The sequence below is a fragment of the Mesoplodon mirus genome (assembly GCF_964341445.2).
Source record: "Mesoplodon mirus genome assembly, chromosome: X".
Lineage (NCBI taxonomy): Eukaryota > Metazoa > Chordata > Mammalia > Artiodactyla > Ziphiidae > Mesoplodon > Mesoplodon mirus.
The window spans coordinates 101,900,908-101,923,576 of NC_138981.1; the positions used below are offsets into that span (position 1 = coordinate 101,900,908).

General features: G+C 41.3%; 1 protein-coding gene across 2 annotated transcripts in view; it reads left to right on the top strand.

The window, feature by feature from the left end:
* DOCK11 (dedicator of cytokinesis 11) overlaps window positions 1-22,669 on the top strand; it is a 201,390-nt gene that overhangs the window by 30,798 nt on the left and 147,923 nt on the right. For both annotated transcript variants that reach the window (XM_082610835.1, XM_082610836.1), the window contains exons 2-6: window positions 9,944-10,060; window positions 10,145-10,234; window positions 11,043-11,125; window positions 12,288-12,357; window positions 12,980-13,075. In XM_082610835.1, the coding sequence (XP_082466961.1) occupies window positions 9,944-10,060; window positions 10,145-10,234; window positions 11,043-11,125; window positions 12,288-12,357; window positions 12,980-13,075 (456 nt within the window). The remainder of the gene's footprint in view (window positions 1-9,943; window positions 10,061-10,144; window positions 10,235-11,042; window positions 11,126-12,287; window positions 12,358-12,979; window positions 13,076-22,669) is intronic.

Below are 22,669 nucleotides of genomic sequence, written 5' to 3' on the forward strand. Positions count from 1 at the left end.
TGCCTCAAGTCACCAAAAGGCAGAGCCTACTGGAAGAAGGTCTGCCTATTTAATCACAAGCGGGTAGATAGGATAAACATGGCTCAGGTCACCATATACTGGAATATTATACCAAGACATAGGGCATCTCCAGATATTTTAAAGAGGTAAACTTAAGAAAAATCAAAGGAGCTCTCTATTTATTTCAAATAGCTTTTAGGATGTATTATCTCATGAAGTGGTATAAACTGAAAATACTGGTAAGGTTCAAAAAAGGCAAAGAGAATTTCAGTTAATGGATAGATCCAATATGACCGATTATGGAAAACGAAAATATTTGTAGAAAAGTGCGTTTTTGCCCCTGTCAAGGTTGGTTTTCAAAATGGGGCCCATCAGTTTTCTTTACTCCATTGTCAGGAGCAAATTAATGGGATGGATAGACCAGTGGTTGGATCCAGTGTGGAAAATGATGTGTGGCTGGCTGATTTATAGATTACTGAGCTTTTGTAACGCAATAGGCTTGTCCTGCTGTTTTCAGATGACACAGACAGGACCTTTGGGTTTTTATGTTTTCATGGAATGTAAGTAATCTAGCTGGCTAAATCCACATACATATAGAACATCAGTGTACTTTACATTTTGTTCTGCTTAAGAATGCAAGGTATGTTATGATTCTGTTTGTCAAACTCAGGAAAAAGTCAACAAGATTTCTTTTCTATCATTACTGGAGTGGGAACGAAGATCCAAGGCAGGTTATAAATTAGTTGATGGGCACACAATCTAATTTCTCCTTACTTGAATGAATTATCTGTAATAATTTTGTATGTCGATGTGAACTTGTTAAATTCTTTAATTTGTTAGAAAGAAAGCCATTATGTGTAACCAAGGTGCATTTTCTTTCTTTCTGTCAGTAATGGCTTGCTAAAGAATAGAAACAGGGTTCTTCTAGTTTCAAAAAGCTACTTTGCCATTCTCTCAATTTATTCAATCCTTTCTTTTCATTTTTACCTCTTTTTGTCTTATCTTTTTTTTTTTTTTTTTTGTGGTACACGGGCCTCTCACTGCTGTGGCCTCTCCCGTTGCGGAGCACAGGCTCCGGACGCGCAGGCTCAGCGGCCATGGCTCACGGGCCCAGCCGCTCCGCGGCATGTGGGATCTTCCCGGACCGGGGCACAAACCCGTGTCCCCTGCATCGGCAGGCAGACTCTCAACCACTGCGCCACCAGGGAAGCCCTTGTCTTATCTTTGAGTCATTTAAATACTAGCAGAAAGTGGACACAAAACCTAAGCAGTGATTGAATTCAAGTCGGTTTTCCTACCTGTCAGCCAGCATATTGAGTAAACATAATTATCAGTTAAAGTGAAGTTTGGGGGTATAGAGTTCATCGAAATTCTATTTATTCATTTGTAGATAATCTAGATTATTTGCATAATATTTGAGTTGGCTGTAATGAAAAACACTTGTTAACCGAGTTTGATTTAATCATTAGTACATATGAGACTTGTTTATTTTGTGATTTTAAAAAATAATATAAATTCTTTGTAGGTTTTTAAAAATAGTTCTTGAGTTTATATAAATAGCCGAATAGACTTAGAAAAGGGAAGTAATTTTGCATTTAAAAAGAATTCCTCCCTACGTGAAAACTCTAAACAGGGAAAAAAATGAGTTTTATTTTTCCTCAGTTAGATTTAAATACCTTTAGAACCTCATTTTGCTGATTTTTTGGAATCAGAAGTTAAATTCAAGCTGGGATCTGAAAATGAATTCTGAAAGCCTTAGCTAATTAATGACTTGTCCCTCTCTCCTTGTGTGCTGCCATTTTGGCTTGGAAGGCATACATGTAGGATCAGTCTCTTTGTATTATTCAGCCGGTTATCCCTCATGCACCACAAAAGCTTCTGGCTTTGTAGTTCTCACGGCTGTCTTCTAGGTTCGGTCTGTGGAGGATACCGAGGTGAATTAGACACGGTCCCTTGACAATATCTTACTGTTGTTTTTTTGTAATCTGATTCTTACCCACTTGAAGTCAAATCTGCCAACTCCTTTCCCCAAAGTAAAAGACCTAAGGTGCTAATCCCTACTCATGGATGGCAAATGCTACATTGGAAGCAACAGCTAAGAAATGTAAAACTCCTTATCCAATTACATTACAAGCTCTGTAAGCCAGTCATGCTCAGCATCATCAGGGTGATGAGAAGGCAAGATCTCACTTTGGTAAAAATGATGGTGTAGCTCACGTAAGCGCTAGCAAATCCTAAAATGTCAAGTCCATCCAAGGAAATTAAACATGGTAGGAGTGAGGGTGGGGAAATGTTTTGTTTTTGTTTATGTGTATTATGGTTAGGGGTACTGGCACTGGAGTCCATCAGATATAGATTTGAACCCCAGCTCCACTAATGTGTGACATTGGACCTGCCTGAGCCTCAGTTTGCTCATCTGAAAACGGGCACAATAAAAGAACCTCCCTTGCAGGGTTTTTGAAGGAATTAAGTGAGATAATAGAAAATGCTTAGCTTGGTGTATATTAATACTCAGTGTAAAGGTCAGCAAATGTACAAGGCACTGTTTCCCCCTCCAGGTGTTTACAGTCCCGCTAAGGAGATGAATATGCAAAGTACCCACAATGCAATTACAGCTATATGTGAGAAAATGCCACAGTGGTTAGGAAGGACATTATGAGCTGTGGGTGAGAGGTTGGAGATTGGGCTGTCACAGGAATGATGTGAGAGCCAAGGTGTAAATTAGGAATAAGCATGACCCAGTGGTCTCATGAAAATTATGATTTTCCCTTTAGCTCTTAGCTTTAAGAAAGGTCAGTGTCTTCAATGTGATTTGTATGTGGGTTTTTGTGCCAACATTTGTCCTGAAAAACAACCTTTATTAAAATGTGTTTGTGTCGGGCTTCCCTGGTGGTGCAGTGGTCAAGAACCCTCCTGCCAACGCAGGAGACACAGGTTCAAGCCCTGGTCTGGGAAGATCCCACATGCCGTGGAGCAACTAAGCCCGTGTGCCACAACTACTGACCCTGTGCTCTAGAGCCTGTGAGCCACAGCTACTGAGCCCGTGCACCTAGAGCCCATGCTCCACAACAAGAGAAGCCACTGCAATGAGAAGCCCGCGCACCGCAACGAAGAGTAGCCCCCGCTCGCTGCAACTAAAGAAAGCCTGTGTGCAGCAACGAAGACCCAACACAGACAAAAATAAAAATAAATAAATTTATAAAATAAAATAAAATATGTTCATGTCTATTTTGCCAAGTCAGTTGTACTAACTGAAAAGATGGCCTTCCCTCCCCTAGCATCATCATCAGATTATATTAATTCAAAGCTTCTTCAGTTCTTGAGTTCCTTTTGGGAAAGAGGGAAAGAAATGAGCTGGTGAAAGGTAATCATACGATTGAGGAAAGACAAGGTCATAACAAAGTGAAATACTCTTGACATGAAACTTATGAAAAAGTTCCTTACAGTTATGGTTTCTTTGTTGCCATGCTGTGTAGGGTCCCCCTCTAGAAATCTCTAGTCTGCAGTGGTGACGTTTCTCATTTCTTACAGAATTTATCAACTAAAGTAGAAGACAAGATGAAATGATCCGAGACCACATACAGGGAAATTCTTCTGATATAAATGTAAATAGATGGGCTTGCACACTTTAATGTGCAAGAACACTTGTGCAGTCGCTTTGTTGGAAGAAGATGTGGTATCAGAGGGTCTGACAGATGCATGGAAGCCAAGTGGTGCTTCAAGTTATAACAGCTTCTGTGATCAACTTAAACGTCTTGGGTTTATCCGCCTCCCGCTCTAGAACGTGAGCTTCTCAAGGGCCAGCACACAGCCTGGACCTTAGCAGGGACTTGATAAGCGTGCTCTACCACCAAACCCACTTTCTTTTCTGCGTTGCCGGAAGCAGCATGTCCCTAGTGGCCATCTTGAGCGCAAAGTGTTATTTTGAGATCTCTGGAGAAAGCGCTCCAAACCCTGCTCCAAATGTCTGAAACAAAAGGGGAGCTAAATCCCTTAGGGGGTCTGGAGACATTCCCAAGGGAGGGAGGTGGGGGAAGGATGGGAAGGAGAGACTTGCGGAGTAACCCCCTCTTTTTGAGTCGGTTCCTTCTTTTCTAAGATGGTTGTCATTTTCAATAAGATTATGTTCAGATGCCATTGAAACAGTCTGATCACAATACTGCAAAAATCAGCTTCTAACTTTTGGGCTAAATCATTCTCCTTTTTAAACCAGTCGTTGCCGTGCTCCGTCTGGCACCAAAACTTAATGTGGAGAAGCGGGTGGCAGTGGGAGATTTTTGAACTGGCTCCGTGCCCCACTGCTAAGCCTTCTGCCTGCTCTGCTCTCCCTCCCAGTGTGATACAGAAGGGATTCTGTGAAGCCACTGTTCACTTCAGACTTGCAGAAGAGACATTCTTAGAATTCTTAAGAAGAACTAGTTTCTAAAAGTCGAAAATTTACCAGCAAACGAGGGACCTTTGGTGTAATATCTAAGCAAAAGCAACCCAGGCTGATTTTGCACTGTTGACAAGGAAATATTACGCGATTATGATTCCTTTTTTTTTTTTTTTTGCGGTACGCGGGCCTCTCACTGTTGTGGCCTCTCCCGTTGCGGAGCACAGGCTCCGGACGTGCAGGCTCAGCGGCCATGGCTCACGGGCCCAGCCGCTCTGCGGCGTGTGGGATCTTCCCGGACCGGGGCACGAACCCGCCCTGCGTCACGTCCCCTGCATCGGCAGGCGGACTCTCAACCACTGCGCCACCAGGGAAGCCCTATGATTGCTTTTTAAAAATGCAATTGAAATGATATGGTTAAGTTTCTAATGAGAGCATAAACCGGCTTACTAGTAATGTGCGCTTGAAAATACATGAGTGGTTGGAGGGTTGACTGTATACCTGCATATACATATTTACATATCATTTTAGGGTCACAAGCTTGGTTTTACATTTATACATACATAGTTAAAATGATGAAAGATCAGTCATCCTGTACAGTGGATGTACAGGGACCACCACAAAATCATAAAGTCTTAAAGTGTTTGATGCTGTAGTGACTCCCGGTAAGAATCCATTGCTTCCTCTCTTTGTACCCAGAAGCAGACTGTAACCGAATCTGTACTGATGAGTTCCCTTTTTCAGTCTCTGTCCTTTCACTCTATGTTAGACATCAGAAAGTAATCTCCATTTGCGGAATTGTGCATTTCTTCACAATCTGAGGGTTTACACATGGAAGTCTATTTAGATTTGGTCCGAGTGGCCTAAGTCTGGAAGAGTGTACTGTGTGCTGAACCATGGCACAAAGGTTGACATTTAAAAGTTGATTTTTCTAGGGATTAGGAGAATATTGACTTATTTTCCTTTGGGGGGCTAATATAAAGCTTACTGTTTCAATAAATGTATTTCAATGAAAAAGAGATTTGATTTGAAGAAAAATATGAAGTATATGATAGTGCAGAAGTTGTGGCAGAAATCTTGAAGATTGTACCATGAGTAAGTCGAGTTTGGGAGACACTTAAGAACAGAAAAAGGATCAGTAGTTGGAAGACCTGGATTTGAATCCTGATTCTCCCGCTAGATGTAGATAGCTGATCTTAAGCCTCCGAGCCAGTTTCTTCATGTACGAAGTTGAAATGATAGTATTTTCCTTGTCTATTTGATGGGTTTTGGTTAAGAAACGGGTAGAATATATATTGAAAGTGTTTTCTTAAGACTGCAGAGTCATCTTGGAGTGAAGCAACCACCAAAAACCCTAATAATATGAGCAGCAAGTTATTTCAAGAGAGCTCAGGAATCAGTGAATGAGAACTTTCAAAGGCAAACCTTTTTTTTTTTTCCCTCCTGCATGGTGAAAACTGAGTAGGTTCCAAATTTAGGCTGACGGTTTTCCTGTCACTACTTAGGAAGAGAAGACTGAGACATATGCTCGCTTCTCTCCAGATTATATAAATGCTTTTGCCTTTTACTTAACGCTGCTACAGAACTTATAGAAGGATGCAGTGGGACCTTGCTATTATTTGGGTGTTTATAAACTACTGATGATTATTATTATTATTTTAAATAAATTTATTTATTTATTTATTTTTGGCTGCATTGGGTCTTTGTTGCTGTGCATGGGCTTTTTCTAGTTGCGGCGAGCGGGGGCTACTCTTCGTTGCGCTGTGCATGCTTCTCATTGTGGTGGCTTCTCTTGTTGCGGAGCACGGGCTCTAGGCACACGGGCTCAGTAGTTGTGGCTCGCGGGCTTAGTTGCTCCGTGGTGTGTGGGATCTTCCCACACCAGGGCTCGAATCCGTGTCTCCTGCATTGCCAGGCGGATTCTTAACCACTGTGCCACTGGGGAAGCCCTAAACTACTGATTATTATAACGCAGTTTTCTTGCGTTAGGAAAAAGCACCTTTTCAGGCCAGTCAGTGCACGAACTGGCAGGAAGGCAGTACCCAAACCTGAGAGAAAGACCCTTTTTGTGTGTGAAGGAAGCTTTATTTCGGGTAACCCTGTAAGTCTGATAATCAAATCATAAAGCCGAATAGGAAAGTTAGATAAGGGTTATGTTCTAGACCGCCGGGCAGAGCTGCCATTAAATCATGGTAATTCTAAAAGTCAAAGGTTTTCCTTGTCTCTGATGCCAACAGAGTTACAGCTGAATCCTACTGACAGCTCAAATTGTGCTTTTAATTCCGGGGAGAGGGCTGGAGAAACAAATGGGGATGGGAGGGGGCCCTTAATCCTTCTCTTTTTGTAAAAATGAAGCCTGATTCACAGGCCTAGATCTTCTTCTAGGGGAAGGTTTGTGGGACCCAGAATAGCCACCCCAGCTTCTTCTGCAGTTGAGCTACCCCTGACAAAGGAGTAGGAGTGAAGACCGAGAATGCTTAGTTGAATCAGTTTTCTATGAAAAGTGAAACCTCATTTTCTGTAACATGAATATGTGGCCTTTGAAACACAGCAAGAGCTGGAAGTTTCATTTTTAGAAGGCATATACTGTACATTTAAACAAGTGATTCATTTTGACGTATCCTTTAGCATAGTAATTTGACAACTAGGTTAGAAAGCTGAAGGAGGATTTTCTTTTGCAAAGTTACTTGGAGCAGGTACCTGTGAAGTGATTGTGCAGAGAAGATTAACAGATGCTAATTCAACAGGTTAAACAATGAAATTGGAGGACTGTTTTTGCACTCTGTATTGGGAAGATAGTTGGCACCGAAAGCAAAACTTTGAAATTATTTTCCGTTTCTGAGGCTTGCCTTCTTTTTTTCTGTTTTTAATCGGGGTAGTTGTTTTACAGCGTTGTTAGTTTCTACTGTACAGCAAAGTGAAGTAGAGTTCCCTGTGCTATACAGCAGGTTCTCATTAGTTATCTATTTTATACATAGTAGTGTATATATGTCAGTCCCAATCTCCCAAGGCTTGCCTTCTTAGATGGGGCTTTATTCACTTAACTTCTCTGAGAAATTGATCACAGACTCTAAGTGTTAGGGCTCAAGCTGCAGTCACAGTGTCCTTTCACTTGGGTCCACGAAACATGGTAGATATGGGACAAGGGGGTCAAATGTTCCTATCAGAAAAATCTCTGAGTTCACAAAATAGGAGTTTTTTTTCTTTTATTTCAACTCGTTTTGCACAGGTATCCATAGACATGATAGGGATGATCTGCTTGATTTGATCTCATGGGTCAATAAATCCAAATTTAAGACTTGGAATGAAATATATCTTTGTTAGGATCTTTTTTCCCCCAGATTTATTGAGATATAATTGAAAAATAAAAGTATATATTTAGAATGTATAGCGATTTAATATACATATACCTTGGGAAATGATTACCACAATCAAATTAATTAACACATCTGTCACCTCACACGGTTACCTTTTTTGTGTGTGTGAGGATGCTTAAGATATACTCTCTTAGCAAATTTCAAGTATGTAATACAGTATTGTTAGCTATAGTCACCATGCTGTACATTAGATCCTCAGAACTCACTCAACTTAAAACTGAAAGTTTGTACCCTTTGACCAACATCTCCCCGTTTTCCCTCACCCCCCTGCCCTTGTCAACCACCATTCTACTTTTTTTTAGATTCTACATATAAGTGATACCATACTGTATTTGTCTTTGTCTTTGTCTGGCTTATTTCACTTAGCATAATGCCTTCAAGATTTATTCATGTTGTCGCAAGCAGCGGAATTCCTTCTTCTCTATGACTGAACAATATTTCATTGTATATGTGTATACGTCACGTTTTTAAAATCCATTCCTCTCTTGATGGATACCTAGGTTGTTTCCATGTTTGGGCTATGGTAAATAATGCTGCAGTGAACATGGGAGTGTGGATATTTCTTTGAGATAATGATTTCTTTTCCTTCAGGTATGTACCCAGAAGTGGGATTGCTGGATCATATGGTAGTTCTATTTTTAACTTCTTGAGGCATCTCTATACTGTTTTTGTTAGGATCTTTTAGACTTGTTGAACACTGATTCTCATTCGTTAGAGTGGTTTACTCTCACTAACTAATCTTACAGAGGAAACTCTGTGACGCCCTTCAGGTATGGAACTGCGATATAGCTGTGACCATGTATAAAAACGGTTCTCAAAGGATTGTTTGGATACCGTATACTGGAGACTGCCTCAAATACTATGTACACAAATACAAATATAACCCCTATTCCATCATGCTGTTAAGTTTTAATATATCTTAAATTCAAGTTTTCTTCATACAGTTTTCATTATAAAATTATTAAGAAAAATAATTTAAGTAAAACGTTATTACTAGAAATCAATAATATATACCCGCCTGGGTTTACAATAGTGTGTTGAGACATGGCTCTGGTAGAATCTGAATATCTCCAAGTTCATTCGACACTAATAACTGGATGTCTACTGAGTGCCAAGTACTGTTAGGTGCTAGGGTTATAGTGGTGAACAGATGAAGGGAAGTCCCTGCCCTTAAACAGGCAGAGACGTAAAATAGTGTATCAGATCAGGGTAAATTCAGTGAAGGAATAGATGATAGGAAGGTAGGTGATGGGATCCTATTCCAAGTTCAGTACCTTGAACTTTAGTATCTTGCTGTATTTCTCAGGGGAGGAAAGGCTATATGAGGTGGAAAGAACAGAGCTTTGGAGTCACAGACTCAGGTTTGAATTCCAGCTCTGAAGGTGGGCAAGTTACTTAACCTGTTTTGAGTCCAGGATTTCTTCATCTGTAAAATGGGGACAAAGATTTAATCTATTTCATAGGGTCATTATGAGTCTTATGTGAAAAAATGTAGATAAAGCACTTGGCACGGTGCCTGGTATCTAGAAAAGGCTCAGTAAATGCTGTTATCACTCTTATTAAGTCAGTCACATCCTGGATTTCTCAGGGTCACTAACCCTGCTCCTTGTAACCTTGGCCTCGGGCTGTGGCCCTATGATCAATGGCCGGGTCACCTGGAAGTCCCACAGGGATCCCCTGACTTTGCCACTTGGAACCTCATCCTTTCATGCCCTGCCCATTGGATCAAGCATCTCCAGTACCCATGCCTGCCCCAGCTATTTGGAAACTTGAGACATCCTTTGGACAGCGTGCCTGGTACCAAGTAGGCACAGGAATGTTGATACTTTCTCGCCTTTAGTTACCCAGTGAATAGTGCATACTCAGTAAACATCAACTGACGGGTTTCCATATATGCCACTTTTTGTTTTGCCTTAAATTCAATAAATTGTTGGGAGGCACACAGATAAGCAGAGTATAGGGCTGTCTCTCCTGAACTCTTGTGTTTAGCAGAGAGATCTGTGTTTATATGTATGTATTTGGTGTGTGGGTCTAATTATGGAGAATATTTCCCTCATAGAAGCGTCTCCTTTAATTGCTGAGTATCAATAATCCCTTCTTTGGTGAAATAATGTATCTTTGACACATGACGAGGAGGAAGTACTCTCTCGTGAGTTTGACGGTATTAACTTTCTTTTCGTCTCTCATTAAGGAAAAGACCAAAGTTGTTGAGCCCTTGGACTATGAGAATGTTATCACCCAAAGAAAAACCCAGATTTACAGCGACCCCCTCCGAGATCTGCTTATGTTTCCCATGGAAGATATATCTGTGAGTTCACAAGCACTTCTTTAAAGAACAAAACTGCATTTTTTCAAGGCGGTTCGTAGAGCGAGGATGTTCTTTGTCTTCTAGATCTCGGTGATAAGTCGTCAACGCAGAACGATGCAGTCCACTGTACCGGAAGACGGTGAGAAGAGGGCCCAGAGTTTGTTTGTCAAAGAGGTAAGAGGCTCAAAGGCCACAGAAGAAAATTCATCATTCATTCATTTTAAATATACTGTATTTAAAATACTCTTTCCTGGGGATATCTGTATGTGTATGGCTGATTCATTTTGCTCTGCAGTGGAGGCTAACACAACATTGTAAAGCAACCATACTCCAATAAAATTAATTTAAAAATTAAAAAAGTAAAATACTCTTTCTTTAGTGTAAATGGAAAATAAAATGACAAGAACTTAACTGACCTACATAACAAGTCTATATGATGTGATATAGAGGATACAATTTAAATACTTTCACAAGTAGCTTGTATTCATAGTCTTTTTTTTAGAAGGCAAAGGACATTGTTTACTTTTATTTATTTGTTTATTTATTTATGTGGCTGCGCCGGGTCTTAGTTGCTGGCATGCAGGATCTTTCTTGCGGCATGCGGGATCTGTAGTTGCGGCATGCGCGCTCTTAGTTGCGGCATGTGGGATCTAGTTCCCTGACCAGGGATCGAACCCGGGCCCCCTGCATTGGGAGCGTGAAGTCTTAACCACTGGACCACCAGGGAAGTCCTCTTAGTCTTTTTTTTTTTATTTGAATACTCTTTGGACTTGGAGTCAGAGTGTCCAAGAGAACATGTGAATTGGTATTTATTGCCACCAACTGGTTTAGGAAGACACGGTTAATCCCCAAAGGAAGATCCCACTACCAACATTCCCCAAATGATTTTTAAAAGTCTGTCAGCCTATTACCAGACATAAAAAAAGCAGATATACATGTACTTTTCCTACATTTCAAATTAAAGATTCTTATTTTCTTTCAGTGTATTAAAACTTATAGCACAGATTGGCATGTGGTAAACTACAAGTATGAAGACTTCTCTGGGGACTTTCGAATGTTGCCATGGTAAGTTTAGAATTTAAGGGAAACTTTCAAGAGGAGAGTTATTAAACATTTTACCTTTTTTCAAACCATTTGTGAAGCTTCTCCATTATAACATATAATAAAGCAAAACCTCAAACACCCAGCATGTTTGGTAAATGTATTTTGGGTAATTGGATATATTTTAACTTTGCTCATTGAAATTTTTTCCAAAATGGACGAGTTCACTTTTTGGCTTTGGTACATCTATATTGACCGTAAAATCGTCTTTCTTTGATTCTGGATAATGTAGTGAGCATTTTCTAGTGCTGTCAGTGAAAAAGCTAGAAGACATTTGGCTCAGTTTGATGGCCCCAGACATCTCTTGACAAAAGTACATCTCATCAGCTCGGTGCTTTGTGACCGCCTGGAGGGGTGGGATAGGGAGGGTGGGAGGGAGGGAGACACAAGAGGGAAGGGATGTGGTAACAGATGTATATGTATGACTGATTCACTTTGTTATAAAGCAGAAACTAATAAAAAAAAAAGAAAAGAAAAGTACATCTCTTTGAGTTGCGTTGAAGGGCAGCCGTGAGCACCCTGGCCCAAGACCCAGACTGTCAGGGTTCAAATCGTATTTCTACCACTTCCTAGCTGGATGACCTTGGGCTAGTCACTCAGTCGCTTGAGCCCTCACTTTTCTCCCCATAATACTATTAACCTCACAGGATATCATACAGGAGATGTTTTAGAGAAATAAGACTTGATGTAGCCTTTTGTAGTTTTCAAGGCACTTTCCCAGACGAGAAAACTGAGTCTTGAAGATGTCCTCTAAAGCTGAGTCCTAAGATGATCACTCCAGGGTCATACAGCAAACAGACGGAAGAGCCCGAATGACCTGATGTTGCTTTTAGGCCTGGGAAAGATAAGGTCCCACCACCAGTGACAGCTCTGGCACACATTCCTTGCAATTTCTGCAATTTGGGCTTAGTTACATCTTTGCTGCTGGCTGCACATGTGGGAGTCCTTTTACAAAAGGTAATGCAAGTTTAGTCAGAGGGGAGAATCTGACTTTGGAAAGGAGAAAACAATTTCTCCTTCTTATGTCTTGGCGTTTCCTTGGTTGTGAAAGAGAGAAGTCTACTCATCTTGCTTTTTTTTTGGTCTGTTCTGCTTAGTGTCTAAGATAACTCTCTTGTATTTTCAGCAAATCTCTGCGACCAGAAAAGATTCCCAATCATGTATTTGAGATTGATGAGGACTGTGAGAAGGATGAGGTAAAGATGGGGGCAACTGTGCTGGTTTCTTCAAGATCACTTCTGCTGAGAGATTTCCCTGAGAAAAGATGAGGGAAAGAATTGTTTTTGAATGATCTGGGGCCAGCTTTCAAGCTGACGAGTGTCTTTAAAAAATTTTTTTTAATTGTTGCATTTCCAAATGGAGCTTAGGAAAAATCAAGTGAAATGGGCTGTGATGTGTGTATAAACATGTTTTCCCACCTGTGGGACGTGCTTGTAGAGTTGCTTTTCCCGCACTGGGCATGTGGCATGGTGATTCATCTGGACTCTCCTGCCTGATAGATCCCTCTTGGGACAGATGGCCCGGATGTCTGTGACATTTTGAGGTGCAGTTTGACTGTTTATGTAATGCAGAAAACTTTCCCAGAAGACAGTCCATACGATCCAGTAAATACTGAGTGCCTACTGTGTGCACGGCACAGAGCCTTTCATCCTGTAGTTAACAATTTCAAGTTTAATCAGGCATCTTCACGGTAGGGGGCGGGGGTAGGGGGAACTTTATGCTTTGGAAAGTGAGGCAGGGCCTAGTTCGTGCCCCCCAACTGTTTGATTAGATGCCAGGCCAGCTGCTGTTTTACTGATGGTTTTCGCTCTATTTCAGGATTCCTCATCTTTATGTTCTCAGAAGGGCGGTGTGATAAAACAAGGCTGGTTGCATAAAGCCAATGTAAATAGCACCATCACGGTTACCATGAAGGTAAGAAGTAGTTATTATATTATTTCATCATTTTAAGGATATTGCCATGACTAGCCTGTCTGGAAACAATATTTCTTCTTCAGAATTCCTTACAAGGAGCCCTAGCAAAAAAAAAAAAAAATCTTTAGTGAGAGGATTCTCACAAATGTATGGAATTTAAGAACTCTGAAACCTCAGGATAAATTTAGAAGTACACCTTTTTAAAGAAATGTAATTATTATCTTCTGAATCAGGATGTTTCAAAAGGAGGCTGTCAGTTGAATGAAGAAAATAGCTTTGAAACAAAAAAGGCATCCAAGGTTCCTGTGTGGAAATGAATGTTAATGAGTAGAAAAATAGGGTACTCTCTTTCTTTAGCAGATATTAATTAGGTGCTTATTATACGCTGTTCACTGTGGGGAGCATATGGCCCGCCAAGATGGGATCCCTGGCCTCCAAAAGCCTCCAGACTAGATAAGAAACATACCAAATTAACTACTATACCAAGCGTTACCTTAGTGCTGTCAGAACTAGAGACTTCTGTAGTTTGGCCAGAATAGCGAGTTTGTGTAGGGGGTTTGTGCGTGGCCTTGAGTGCCTCGGACATGAGGTTGGCTTTTGTTCGGGAGGCTGTGGAGAGCTATTAAAATCCGAAGGTAAAACTAACAAGCTACTTGAAGATTCTGAGCAGAAAACCAAATTATTCTCTGATACCAAATATAACTGTCCTTTCAGATATTCAGTAGAACATCATGTGGTTTGCCGAAGATGATTCACACTTCCATTAAGTATTAAAGGTCATGCTATCTTTCACACAGCCTGCAAGCAGAAACCATGGTTGTCTACCAAGGGGAGACTCAAATTTTACCTTAATTTAATATTTTGCCTGCTGCTTTCCATTTAGTGGTCATGTCCTGTTCTCACTTTCATTTTCAAGCCCTGAAAATAACGAATCCAAGTGGTAGGATGCTTCCTATATGTCTCCTGCACCTAAGCCTGGGCCTTGGCACGTGGTGAGGATAAGAAAATCCACTTACTGATGACTTAATATGTGCCAGGCACCATGCAGAATGTTTCATATTCTGTATCTCTCTTTTTTTTTTTTTTTTTTTTTTTTTTGCGGTACATGGGCCTCTCACCTTGTGGCCTCTCCCGTTGCGGAGCACAGGCCCCGGATGCGCAGGCTCAGCGGCCATGGCCCACGGGCCCAGCCGCTCCGCGGTACGTGGGATCCTCCCGGACTGGGGCACGAACCCACGTCCCCTGCATCGGCAGGCGGACTCTCAACCACTGCGCCACCAGGGAAGCCCATATTCTGTATCTCTTTTAATCCTCACGGCAGCCCTAAGACACAGGTATTATTATTATTCTTGGTTGACAAATGTGGAAAGTGAGGCACAAAGAAATTCAGTGATTAACCCAAGGTCGTATAGCTTCGAGTTTTCAGAGGTGGGATTTGAACCGAGGAAGGCTGATGCCTGAGCCTATGATCTTAATCAGCACACTGTTGATGCTTCCTAGCTGAGTGAGTGAGACTCAAGCGTTTATCGTATTACCTATCAGAGTTATCGGGTTCCGAAGTGCATGTGTGAAGGTGAAAATTCTGGGCAGTTTGTTAGAAAATGCTTCTGTGGTTTTTGACTGCACTCCCTTCCCCTAACCTTCTCAAAATATTAAAATGCTTTACCCATACTTAAGTTTTAGTTCAACATTAAGTAAATATAATGTATGGCAATCAGGATTCCTAAAGCAAGACATTAGGAAGTTAATATCTTTACAAAACAATTCACAGGATTCCTTCCAATAGTGAGTTATTCTAATGACTTTAAATTATAATTTGCTTTACATATAACTTTTTGAGGAGTTCATATATTATAAATCAAAATACAGTTGTCTGTAAAAAGTGCATGCTTTAAATTTTCTTTCATAATTTGTGAACTACAGATTGGTTAATACAGTAGGCAGAATAAAGACCCCCATGCAAAGGTGTCCATTCCTAATCCCGGGAATCTGTAAATGTTCCCTTACATGGCAAAGGGGAGTTAAAATCACTAATCAGCTGGTGGGGAGGTTAGCCTGGATTATCCAATGTAATCATCACGGTCCTTTTAAACCGGAAGACGGAAGCAGAAGAGCAGAGTTGGGGAAAGAGATGTGAGGTCAGAAGCAGGGTCAGAGAGAGACGCTGTGTTAGCGGCTTTGAAGATGGAGAAAGGGCCAAGAAATGGAAGCTGGAAAAGACAAGGAAGTGGATTCTCCCCTAGAGCCCCCGGGAAGGAACACAGCTCTGCTCTAACCTTGATTTTAGCCCAGTGAGATCCATGTCAGACTTCTAACCTCCAGAACTGTCAGATAATACATTTATGTTGTTTTCAGCCTCTAAGTTTGTGGTAATTTGTTACAACAGAAATAGAAAAGCAATTCAATCAGTTAGTCAAAGATTGATTGTTTAGCTTTTGTATTGTCTACCCCTGAGACTGCAAACTCCACTGCTTACAAAGGCCAGGCAGGAACCATAAATTCATGAATTGGGGGGTGGGGGGGTGGGTCCGAGGCAACCTGGTGACCACGTGGCCTGGCTGAAGGGGACAGCTGCTGCTTGTTTCCAGCTAATCGTTGCTCTGCTGCTGCTGAGCTAGGCTCTTTGCTTTTCCTCTTTTTTATCCCCAGCTGTTCATATTTTGGCCGCTTCTTTCTTCTTTTTTTTTAAAGTGACATATAATTCACATAACATAAAAACACTTATTTCTTTTAAAACCTCTACCAAACAGAAGGCAGAGGAAGGAGAAGAGTAAGCCAGTTTGGTCACGTGTGCTACACAGTTCTTTAAAAAAAATGTGTGAGGAATAATTTGAAATATAAAGGCCGTTAATGAGCTTTGGGAATTGTCTCTGGTGATGGATTTCATTTATCCCAGCTATTCTTTATTATGGATTGTGGCTCTCCATTTTGGATTTCTGGGAGCTGAAAATACACCCTATGTTCTTCTGGTATTACCTCCAGGAGGTCCAGCCAGATTCAGTTAAAGGCGTCAGGGATTTTGCCAGGATATTTTTTTTCCTATAAGAACTATGTTTTAACTCTTACTTAGTTGAGCATCGTTGAAATTTGTGGAAACTTGCAGCGTTTACTGTGCTATCTCTCCCTATATAAACAGAGGGCATGTGAGTATGGAGCATGGCAGGGGGAGGATTGGGCATGGGTGGCAGTTTCGTAGTTGTCAGGCTGGAGATTGGAGCGAGGGCCAAAGCAGAAATCCAGGCCCATGAACTGAGGTGCACTGGAGGCCTCAGGCTTGTATCCCTAGGTGCCCTGCACAGGATGGGGGATCGTACACATTCTTCCTGCTTCAGGCCTGGATTGGCTCAGGCATAGACAGAAGAACTGCAGTAAAGGGCTGCAAAGTTCAGCAGACATTCTGAAAGGAAAAATTCTGCATATCTGTTTCTGCCATGTAAGTCTTTGAAGTGAAGCGTATTAATGCCTCTCCTAAGCAAATGGGAAGATGATTCACGTATGCTGTTGGCTGAGTCACTTTCCTGATCGTGGTGGCAGTTTTACCTTTGGTGCATCCAGAGTTCCCTGCCTGCAAGGAACTCCAGCCCACACTGATGACAAGCTTTGCTGGCTTCAACAATGAGCACCACAGGGCTAGAGCTCACAGAGTTGAGAGCAAAGAACCGTTTCTATTCGGAAATTCAAGTGTTGACAGCCCCTGCAAATACACAGCAGACTAACCGGAAAGCTACAGCAGAAGGATCTGGGTATTAATCATGACTCATTGGCAAGTAACGGCCTACGGGAGCCATGTGCCTTCCCTCCTATTTTATCTGCACTTCTTTGATGCGCTATGGTTTGACACCGGCCTGCAGATCCTTCTGGGGATGACAGGATTAAAGCAGGGCAGCTCAGTGTCTTTTAGAGTGAGGTGTAAGTTTACAGATCTTTATTCACTTAAAAATTTCTGGATTTTCAAAACTATGTAGAATCAGTCCTTTGGAAAGTTTGAAATCATGCATGACCACTTTACACTGTTTTTTATCAACAAGTCTGAATCCTTTTCCTGGCCCTTTTGACTCTCAGAAATAAGGCAATCTAATAGCCAGGAAGGAAGAGAGAGAATCATGAGAGGTTAGAAAGAAAAAAATGGAGGAAAGGGGGTTAGAAAAGACTCCACAATGTCCAGCAGATAAAAGGAAATCAGAAGACTCCTACCCTATAAGTTCTTTTGAGAAAGCAACCACATGCCCTGTGATGCGATGTGAATAATGTAGCCAGAGTAATTTGTATTTGGGCTGCTTTAGAAAGTTCAACCTCCCTAACTACCTGCCAGACAGTTTGCAAGAACATTCAAGTCGATGGTGACGGGAAAAGGGGCTGGAGAAGGAACTAAGCTGAGTTCTTCATATTGGAAGATTGGAAGACCCCATATTTATGGAATAAACCTTTGTATTTTCCCCACCAGCTAGGTCAGTTTAGATATAGTCTGCACCGTTTTCTGCAGTTGTCATTATTTTCCCAGAAGTGCTTGCTGAGCTTCCCCATTACTGGCTGAGAACTCGCCGCAAGGAACCCAGGCTACAGGAGAGCTGCTAATGATGTGTGTCACTCTCCAAGTCACAGTTCTCAGTGCCCGAGCATGTCCTTTCACGGCAGTGGCTGTTGGCCACACGCAGTTCTCGCAGAAGCTCTGTTGGTTGTCTGGGCACGGTGACCAGCTTACTCAGCTCATAATTGCTTTGTTCTTGGCGTTCATGTTAAAACAAGACAAGCCTTGTCATAGGTGATTAATTTCCCCAATTTGTACCTTCTAGATAATGAGAACACGCCCCACTGCCACTCTTCAGCTCCTGGGAAAGTCTTAGAGAGAAGTTTTAGATAGCATAGAGAATAAACGGTCCCTCAGGCAGAAACTCCAGTCCTAAAAGAAACCTCCATGCTCTCTTTCCCAAGTAGCTGCTAGAGACATCTGCTTTTCTCAGCTTCTCTCCATATCCGTGAAGGAATGTAGTGTGGACTAGATAGCTCTGATATTGGACATGACCTTCCCGTGGTATTTAGAACTGTTTTTCCTAAGGGGTATAGTGATGTATGGAGTATGGAAGAATCTGATCTTGACTGTGGTTTTTCATTTAAAAAAAAATCTGCTATAGATTCTTGGCCAACCCATTGGGACACCCACCTTTATGCATCTTCTTGGCTCAATTTGGTCACATTCCTCAAGCTCCCTCCTCTCCGTTCTTAGCAATTAAACACTGAAGTGTCTGGGTATGTTATCAGGGTTGCAAGTTCAACTGCTTGATGTATGGCTCACTTCTGGTGCCCTACTCTCCTGCCTCCCTCCCTCCCTCCCTCCCTTCCCTCCTTCCTTCCCTCCTTTCTTTCCTTCTTTCTCTTTCTTTCTCTCTCCTCCTTTCTTTTTTCTTTTTTTCTTCTTTGCACAAAATAGAGCCATTTGTTATGTATCCAGAGTCTAAAAGTTCTCACTTATTCTTTGACTGTTACGGAAGGGGTTTTGGCCTTCTGCAGTTGGGAGAACAACAAATCAAGAGAGGATTTTACCTAAGAAATCACAGATGATATGAAAATAATTGCTGGGAGGCCAAGGTCACTATGTTTACTGGAACAAAGAGAAGAGGAAATCTTTTATTTTTGATATATGAATACACTGTATGCTCAAGTCTCCTAGTCCATCTCTCACAGCTAACAAACGGATTGCACTCATTTTACCGGGTAAGGGATTTCTCACTAATTTGCTTTTTTTATGTTTACTTTTCCCTCATTCATTGGTGACTGTTTAAAACCGTTTATTAGGGGCTTCTTATGGGCCAGACAATATTAGGAATCAGTGAGTTCATCATCACCAAATATATCTTGAATACCTTATTAGTACAAGGTGTTGGCACTGTGGAGGGTAGAGAGAAAGAGAGGTGTAACATGTAGAGTTTAAACCTGTTTGGGGAGATGAGACACACAATGATAATGTATTGTTTCAAGGTGGTACAGAGACCCAGTGCTATATGAGTCCAGATCACTGTGATCTGGAGTCAGAGAAGGCTTCTTGAAGGAGGTGGGGCCTCCAAGGAAGGGAATCAGAAAGGAGGTGAGTGTGGCAGGCAGTGTGTACAGGACAAGTGTGTTAGGTTTAGTTGGGTAGTCATGGGAGATGGAGTTGATTTGGTCCTTTGGTATTGCCCCGTGCCTCAGTTTCTCCTCTGTAGCATGGAGATGATAACAGTAATTACCACACGAGGTCATTATGAGGATTCACTGATGTAATATGAGAAAAGCACTTAGCCAGAAACTGTAACGTAGTAGGCACTCCACAGATGTCACAGATTGTTATTATTTTATATTATTAGTAGGATTGTGAGAGCACCTTGAATACCAGATCAGGCATGGGAGCCTCACCATGTGGGTAACTGAGGGTCATTGGGAATTTGAGCAGGACCATGACATGCTCTAAGAAAGATAAATTAATTTGTCTCTAATGAGAAGGGTGGATTGTAGACCCCTCCTTTTAGGCTTTGCTTCAAACTAAATAGTTAAAAAATCTCCAGTGCCTAGGTATGATAGAATTATCAAAGAAAAGCTATTTGATTTTTAACCAGTCTCCCAGACAGTAGACCTATATAATATATTAAAACTTGGTAGGACTGTAATATGATACAGTGGAGAGTGATGAGTGATATATTAGGTTGCCATCCTACTGGTAGGGGTATTCAGCAGGATGACGTTCCTGACATTCTGGTATAATTAACTGCAGTTCAATTTTCTGATAAGTCATGGGGTTTTCTTCCCCCATTGTTTCTTTCATGTTTGCTTCGAACAGCTCTGAGACCCAGTGTGTCTCCTGCTCTCCTGCTTTCTCCTTTTCCTCGCTGCCTCTTTTTTCCTGTTCTGTCTGAGACATGTCACGTACGTTTCCCCCGCCCCATTTCTACATTACTCCTGGCCCACCTACTTTGCCAAAGCCTTCAGACCATCCTTTCTCAGGGCTCCTGGTTCATAGAATTTAGCAGTAAATAATTACCCTCTAGGGAACACACGTAGGTAAACACCTTTGAGATTTGTTATATAAAATGATAAAAGGCTGTCCTCATTTTGAGGATGCTAGGCGCTCAAACTTTCTGGCCTTCCATCTTTGATTCAGCCGAGTGACAAAAGGCCTTTGTTCCTGCTCCAGAAAGGGTCATATGGTAAGTGTTCAAAAGGTTGTCATCCAGACAGCTCAGGACCTTCAGGAGACTTGGCAGGACCCGTTCCCAGAGAATTATCTCCTTTGGCTAACTCTCTATTTTATTCTTCTGGGTGGTCTGAGTGGGCCACTCATTAGGAAGCATGCCTCCCACTGAGTACGGTGGGGAATTTTCAGCTGTGTTCACCATCTAGGAGAAATAATAAAGGTGTGGAGGAGGAAAAAGAATATGGGCGTTACAGAGAAACACCCTTCTACTCGATGAAACCGCTGGAGAATCTGTACTGGAGAATGAATTATTCATTCATTCCTCGTTCATTTTGCAAAATTTTATTGCTTTCCAGGCGCTGTTACAGGTACTGGGGCTACAGCAACAGTGGATGAGACTTGGACCTTAACGGTTTAAAAGAGGCAGACAGCAAATAAATAAATAGATAGATGAATAAGATATATTTGGATAGTGATCATTCTATGAAAAAGATAAAATAAGGTGCCGCCATGAGGGCAGGTAGTCATAGAAGGCTTCTCGGAGGAGGTAAAATTCAAGTGAAGACCTGAAAGAAGCTGTGGATAAGTGGGGCAAGAGGCTTCCAGGCCAAGGGGACATGAAGTGCAAAGGCCTGAAGAGGTTTTTTGTTTGAGGAACAGCAGGTAAGCCAGTATAGCTGGAGCAGCATAATTAGAAATAAAATCCAAGAGATAATCCAAGGCCAGAGCCTGCACATCATCCCAGGCTATGGGGGAAGGATTTTGGGTCTTATTCTAACCTTAATGGGAAGCCATTGCAAGGTTTGGGCAAGATTCTCTTTGTCATTGTCCTGTGATTCTGATTCCAGTTCTACCATCGACTTGTCTGTGTGAACTTGAGTGAGGTCTTGGCCTCTCAGTTTGCTGTTAGGTAAAATGTGGATAATAATGCTTATCGTCAAGTGACATTAAAAGAATTAGCTCTTGGTTACAAAGGACTTGAGGCCTTCAGATGAAAGGTATGATACAAGGTAATTACCACTGTTCTATATAGTCATTATTTTAACAGTTGTCTTCTTCTCGAAATGGAAAAAAACAACGTAGACTGGTACCCTAAATAGCAACATTAAAAAAAGTCCTGTTTCTGACTTCCCTTTTTGGTTCCATATGAGATTTAGGATACTCCTTCTTCTTTGAAAAGTACCTTAAAACTTCCCAGAAGTGGAAACCCAACATATATCATAGAATATTAGAATGAGAAGACGTCTTCGAGATCTTACAGATCTGTCGTTGGGGCAGAGTCTGCTGTCTCTAGAAATGATTTTTTTTAAAATGTCCTTACTGTGCAAACTGAGTGCTTTAAGCCTGTAGGAAATCGCTTGGGGAGTGTGGCCCCCAGCTGGGAAGGCTGCTGTGTTATTTGTTCATTTTCAATAAAATTATTTGTAGATCATGAAAAAAAAGAGGATCTTACAGATCATTTGATCTGATCCCATCATTTTACAAGTGAGGAAACAGAGAGAAGCCGAGTCTTGAGGACAGTTTCGCTGCTGGGGAGCAGGAATGCTGGGTGAGAATCAAGATCGTATGACTTTCAGGCATCTGCTCTCTCCCCAGATTCACGAGCTACCTTATCTCAGTGTCACATTTAGACATAATTGCAATGTTACAGGAAGTGATTTACTGTAATTTCAGATCCCTTTCCATCTCTATTGTGATGATCGTGCTTTGCTAATATTGGCAATGGCGGCTGCCACAAAACATCTTTGCTTGGTGAGGGAGCTGTACATAAAAAAATTCTGCAGGCTATAATTTGACTCTGTGCCACAGATGTTTTGCTCTGTGTTTTCCCTTCCTCTGTTGCTGGCTAAGGACTCTGCCAATGGAGTCTACAGACTGTACCACTGAATCTATGAACTTTGAGTTTTAGATTTGATCATGGTTCAGATTCTAATCTGGTTGTGATTTTTTTTATGTTAACTTTTGCCTGGAAAATGTATTTTAATTTTTGTCATACATAAGTATTGTGATAACTTCTAAAAAGTGGTGTTTTGTTCATTTGAAATCAGCTCATTATGTCATTTTAGGTCTTCTGGTTCCATTAATTTAATAACAGATATGAACCACTGTCATGAAAATAGGCAAACAAATATATATATATATATATACACACACATATATATGATCACCGTTATGATTAACATTTTCCTTATATATGAATCTAGATTTCTTCATTATAGTTGCAGTAAACTTAAATGTGGGTAAAATGAGATCACACACACACACACACACACACACACACTTTCTGTGTCTTTGTATACTGATGCAGTAATGTTTACTTGATTGGCATTGAAAAACAAAGTGGTATTTTCTTCTTGGGCTTCTTTCTGTTGATACCATATAGCCCACAGGGCCCCTCCCTAAAATAGAAGCAGTAAGCATTTACCAGT